This window comes from Lampetra fluviatilis, chromosome 48 (assembly GCF_964198595.1).
Source record: "Lampetra fluviatilis chromosome 48, kcLamFluv1.1, whole genome shotgun sequence".
Classification (NCBI taxonomy): Eukaryota; Metazoa; Chordata; class Hyperoartia; order Petromyzontiformes; family Petromyzontidae; genus Lampetra; species Lampetra fluviatilis.
In genome coordinates this window covers 7,245,953-7,252,031 of record NC_136322.1, presented here as the reverse complement: position 1 = coordinate 7,252,031, position 6,079 = coordinate 7,245,953, and the positions used below count along the sequence as shown (strand labels likewise).

The 6,079-nt window shown below is 50.4% G+C and overlaps 1 protein-coding gene across 1 annotated transcript in view; it reads right to left on the bottom strand.

Moving 5' to 3' along the window:
* Positions 1–259: 259 nt before the first annotated feature.
* The window catches only part of LOC144948235 (nucleobindin-2-like), a 58,584-nt gene continuing 52,764 nt past the window's right edge, over positions 260–6,079 (bottom strand). Inside the window, 2 exon segments of the mRNA XM_078877658.1 lie at positions 260–1,387; positions 3,101–3,206. Of these exon segments, the coding sequence (XP_078733784.1) occupies positions 1,338–1,387; positions 3,101–3,206 (156 nt within the window). The 3' untranslated portion in view covers positions 260–1,337.

The window sequence follows — 6,079 nt, the reverse complement described above, 5'->3', positions numbered from 1 at the left end:
CCCCTCATGAAGAACAGGGGAATGGTTTGACCCATAGACACCCCTCATGAAGAACAGGGGAATGGTTTGACCCATAGACACTCCTCATGAAGAACATGACAGTAGTTTGACCCATAGACATCCCCCCAGGTAGAACATAGCAATGGTTAGACCCATAAACACCCCCCTCATGAACGGCACTGAAATGCCTTGGTCCGTGTAACCGGCATGAGGGGAGGAGAGAAACGACTCGAGTAGCCATTTTGTGGAGAGCCACGAGGTTTGGGTCTCAGGACAGGCGTAAGTTTAATTTAATACGGAACCTATAATAAGAAAATATTTTCTGTATAAGCTTACTGCATATGTACCGTATCGATTTTAATGTGCTATCTGCTTGTATAAACTGACAAAAAAATGTTCACTGTGGTTTAAAATATAACACCAATATAAATATGTGAATTTTTGGTGAATACCGTGGCTGAGGATTAGTGGCGGTGTGAATGTTTTGAGATGTTGATTCTATCGAAAAGTGAAACTTTGCAGATATTACGTGGGCATATTTGGAGACGGTGGCTAGTGAGTGAGTGGGTGGGTCACGAGTGAGTAATGGTGTGGGGGTCGTGAGTGAGTGAGTGGGTCGAGTGAGTTAGTGGCGAGTGAGTGGGTCGTGAGTGAGTGGCGAGTGAATAATGGTGTAGGTCGTGAGTGAGTGGGTCGTGAGTGAGTCAGTGGGTCACGAGTGAGTGAGTGGGCCGCGAGTGAGTGAGTGGATCACGAGTGAGTGAGTGGGCCGCGAGTGAGTGAGTGGGTCGCGAGTGAGTGAGTGGGTCGCGAGTGAGTAATGGTGTAGGTCGTGAGTGAGTGGGTCGTGAGTGAGTCAGTGGGCCGCGAGTGAGTGAGTGGGCCGCGAGTGAGTGAGTGGGTCGCGAGTGAGTGAGTGGGTTGTTAGTGAGCAATGGTGTGGGTCGTGAGTGAGTGAGTGGGCCGCGAGTGAGTGAGTGGGTCGCGAGTGAGTGAGTGGGTCGCGAGTGAGTAATGGTGTAGGTCGTGAGTGAGTGGGTCGTGAGTGAGTCAGTGGGCCGCGAGTGAGTGAGTGGGCCGCGAGTGAGTGAGTGGGTCGCGAGTGAGTGAGTGGGTTGTTAGTGAGCAATGGTGTGGGTCGTGAGTGAGTGAATGGGCCGCGAGTGAGTGAGTGGGTCGCGAGTGAGTGAGTGGGTCGCGAGTGAGTAATGGTGTAGGTCGTGAGTGAGTGGGTCGTGAGTGAGTCAGTGGGCCGCGAGTGAGTGAGTGGGTTGTTAGTGAGCAATGGTGTGGGTCGCGAGTGAATGAGTGGGTGGGTTGTTAGTGAGCGTGGGTCACTAGTGATTGTCCGGTTTTTCAATTCTTCGCTCCACGTGCATCTCATGTCCTGAAACACAGCACAGCACAGATATGGCCATTGTGAATCCAAATAAATTACAATTATGAACCCCACCTACACGGCCATTGTGAACTAACCAACATGGCCACTGTGAACCCACCAACATGGCCACTGTGAACTCACCAACATGGCCAATGTAAACCCCACCTACACGGCCACTGTGAACCCACCAACATGGCCACTGTGAACTCACGAACATGGCCACTGTGAACTCACCAACATGGCCACTGTGAACTCACCAACACGGCCACTGTGAACTCACCAACATGGCCATTGTGAACTCACCAATACGGCCACTGTGAACTCACCAACATGGCCACTATGAACTCACCAACATGGCCACTGTGAAGTCACCAAGATGGCCACTGTGAACCCACCAACATGGCCACTGTGAACTCACCAACATGGCCACTGTGAACCCACCAACATGGCCACTGTGAACTCACCAACATGGCCACTGTAAACCCCACGAACATGGCCACTATGAACCCACCAACATGGCCACTGTGAACTCACCAACACGGCCTCTGTGAACTCACCAACATGGCCACTGTGAACTCACCAACATGGCCACTATGAACCCCACCGACACGGCCATTGTGATCGCACCAACACGGCCACTGTGAACTCATAAACATGGTCACTGTGAACTCACCAACATGGCCACTGTGAACTCACCAACATGGCCACTGTGAACTCACAAACACGGCCACTGTGAACTCACAAACATGGTCACTGTGAACTCACAAACACGGCCACTATGAACTCACCAACATGGCCACTGTGAACCCCACCGACATGGCCACTGTGAACTCACCAACATGGCCACTGTGAACTTACCAACATGGCCACTATGAACTCACCAACACGGCCACTGTGAACTCACCAACACGACCACTGTGAATTCACCAACATGGCCACTGTGAACTCACCAACATGGCCACTGTAAACCCCACGAACATGGCCACTATGAACCCACCAACATGGCCACTGTGAACTCACCAACACGGCCACTGTGAACTCACCAACATGGCCACTGTGAACTCACCAACATGGCCACTATGAACCCCACCGACACGGCCATTGTGATCGCACCAACACGGCCACTGTGAACTCATAAACATGGTCACTGTGAACTCACCAACATGGCCACTGTGAACTCACAAACACGGCCACTATGAACTCACCAACATGGCCACTGTGAACCCCACCGACATGGCCACTGTGAACTCACCAACATGGCCACTGTGAACTTACCAACATGGCCACTATGAACTCACCAACATGGCCACTGTGAACTCACCAACACGGCCACTGTGAACTCACCAACATGGCCACTGTGAACTCACCAACATGGCCACTGTAAACCCCACGAACATGGCCACTATGAACCCACCAACATGGCCACTGTGAACTCACCAACACGGCCACTGTGAACTCACCAACATGGCCACTGTGAACTCACCAACATGGCCACTATGAACCCCACCGACACGGCCATTGTGATCGCACCAACACGGCCACTGTGAACTCATAAACATGGTCACTGTGAACTCACCAACATGGCCACTGTGAACCCCACCGACATGGCCACTGTGAACTCACCAACATGGCCACTGTGAACTTACCAACATGGCCACTATGAACTCACCAACACGGCCACTGTGAACTCACCAAGATGGCCACTGTGAGCCCACTCACCAGCCAATGGGTTGTGTTGAATGGGAGGGCTGGGGTCCTTGTGAGCCTGCAGAGGCTGCTCTTTGTGCTCCTGGGGTGCCTGTCCCAGCTGATGCTGCTTCTCCGCCTGTGAGTGGGGGGTGCGGGGTGGAGCGGGTGACAGCGGCAGTGAGCGTGGTGTGTTGTGCACCTCCCGCCACCCGACGCAGCCTTAGTCTGGCTCTATGAGCCTCACTCATTAACACTGAACCCTGAGAATCGTAGAAGAGCCTTAGTCTGGCTCCATGAGCCTCACTCATTAACACTGAACCCTGAGCATCCTAGATGAGCCTTAGTCTGGCTCTATGAGTCTCACTCATTAACACTGAACCCTGAGCATCCTAGAAGAGCCTTAGTCTGGCTCTATGAGCCTCACTCATTAACACTGAACCCTGAGCATCCTAGATGAGCCTTAGTCTGGCTCCATGAGCCTCACTCATTAACACTGAACCCTGAAATTCCTAGATGAGCCTTAGTCTGGCTCCATGAGCCTCACTCATTAACACTGAACCCTGAGCATCCTAGATGAGCCTTAGTCTGGCTCTATGAGCCTCACTCATTAACACTGAACCCTGAGCATCCTAGATGAGCCTTAATCTGGCTCCATGAGCCTCACTCATTAACACTGAACCCTGAGCATCCTAGATGAGCCTTAGTCTGGCTCTATGAGCCTCACTCATTAACACTGAACCCTGAGCATCCTAGATGAGCCTTAGTCTGGCTCTATGAGCCTCACTCATTAACACTGAACCCTGAGCATCCTAGATGAGCCTTAGTCTGGCTCTATGAGTCTCACTCATTAACACTGAACCCTGAGCATCCTAGAAGAGCCTTAGTCTGGCTCTATGAGCCTCACTCGTTAACACTGAACCCTGAGCATCCTAGATGAGCCTTAGTCTGGCTCCATGAGCCTCACTCATTAACACTGAACCCTGAGCATCCTAGATGAGCCTTAGTCTGGCTCCATGAGCCTCACTCATTAACACTGAACCCTGAAATTCCTAGATGAGCCTTAGTCTGGCTCCATGAGCCTCACTCATTAACACTGAACCCTGAGCATCCTAGATGAGCCTTAGTCTGGCTCTATGAGCCTCACTCATTAACACTGAACCCTGAGCATCCTAGATGAGCCTTAATCTGGCTCCATGAGCCTCACTCATTAACACTGAACCCTGAGCATCCTAGATGAGCCTTAGTCTGGCTCTATGAGCCTCACTCATTAACACTGAACCCTGAGCATCCTAGATGAGCCTTAGTCTGGCTCTATGAGCCTCACTCATTAACACTGAAACCTGAGCATCCTAGAAGAGCCTTAGTCTGGCTCTATGAGTCTCACTCATTAACACTGAACCCTGAGAATACTAGAAGAGCCTTAGTCTGGCTCTATGAGTCTCACTCATTAACACTGAACCCTGAGCATCCTAGATGAGCCTTAGTCTGGCTCTATGAGCCTCACTCATTAACACTGAACCCTGAGCATCCTACATGAGCCTTAGTCTGGCTCTATGAGCCTCACTCATTAACACTGAACCCTGAGCATCCTAGAAGAGCCTTAGTCTGGCTCTATGAGCGTCACTCATTAACACTGAACCCTGAGAATCGTAGAAGAGCCTTAGTCTGGCTCCATGAGCCTCACTCATTAACACTGAACCCTGAGAATCCTACAGGAGCCTTAGTCTGGCTCTATGAGCCTCACTCATTAACACTGAACCCTGAGCATCCTAGATGAGCCTTAGTCTGGCTCCATGAGCCTCACTCATTAACACTGAACCCTGAGAATCGTAGAAGAGCCTTAGTCTGGCTCCATGAGCCTCACTCATTAACACTGAACCCTGAGAATCCTACAGGAGCCTTAGTCTGGCTCTATGAGCCTCACTCATTAACACTGAACCCTGAGAATCCTACAGGAGCCTTAGTCTGGCTCTATGAGCCTCACTCATTAACACTGAACCCTGAGAATCGTAGAAGAGCCTTAGTCTGGCTCCATGAGCCTCACTCATTAACACTGAACCCTGAGCATCCTAGATGAGCCTTAGTCTGGCTCTATGAGCCTCACTCATTAACACTGAACCCTGAGCATCCTAGAAGAGCCTTAGTCTGGCTCTATGAGCCTCACTCATTAACACTGAACCCTGAGAATCGTAGAAGAGCCTTAGTCTGGCTCCATGAGCCTCACTCATTAACACTGAACCCTGAGCATCCTAGATGAGCCTTAGTCTGGCTCTATGAGCCTCACTCATTAACACTGAACCCTGATAATCCTACAAGAGCCTTAGTCTGGCTCTATGAGCCTCACTCATTAACACTGAACCCTGAGCATCCTAGAAGAGCCTTAGTCTGGCTCTATGAGCCTCACTCATTAACACTGAACCCTGAGAATACTAGAAGAGCCTTAGTCTGTCTCTATGAGCCTCACTCATTAACACTGAACCCTGAGAATACTAGAAGAGCCTTAGTCTGGCTCTATGAGCCTCACTCATTAACACTGAACCCTGATAATCCTACAAGAGCCTTAGTCTGGCTCTATGAGCCTCACTCATTAACACTGAACCCTGATAATCCTACAAGAGCCTTAGTCTGGCTCTATGAGCCTCACTCATTAACACTGAACCCTGAGCATCCTAGAAGAGCCTTAGTCTGGCTCTATGAGCCTCACTCATTAACACTGAACCCTGAGAATACTAGAAGAGCCTTAGTCTGGCTCTATGAGCCTCACTCATTAACACTGAACCCTGAGAATACTAGATGAGCCTTAGTCTGGCTCTATGAGCCTCACTCATTAACACTGAACCCTGAGAATACTAGAAGAGCCTTAGTCTGGGTCTATGAGCCTCACTCATTAACACTGAACCCTGAGAATCGTAGAAGAGCCTTAGTCTGGCTCCATGAGCCTCACTCATTAACACTGAACCCTGAGCATCCTAGATGAGCCTTAGTCTGGCTCCATGAGCCTCACTCATT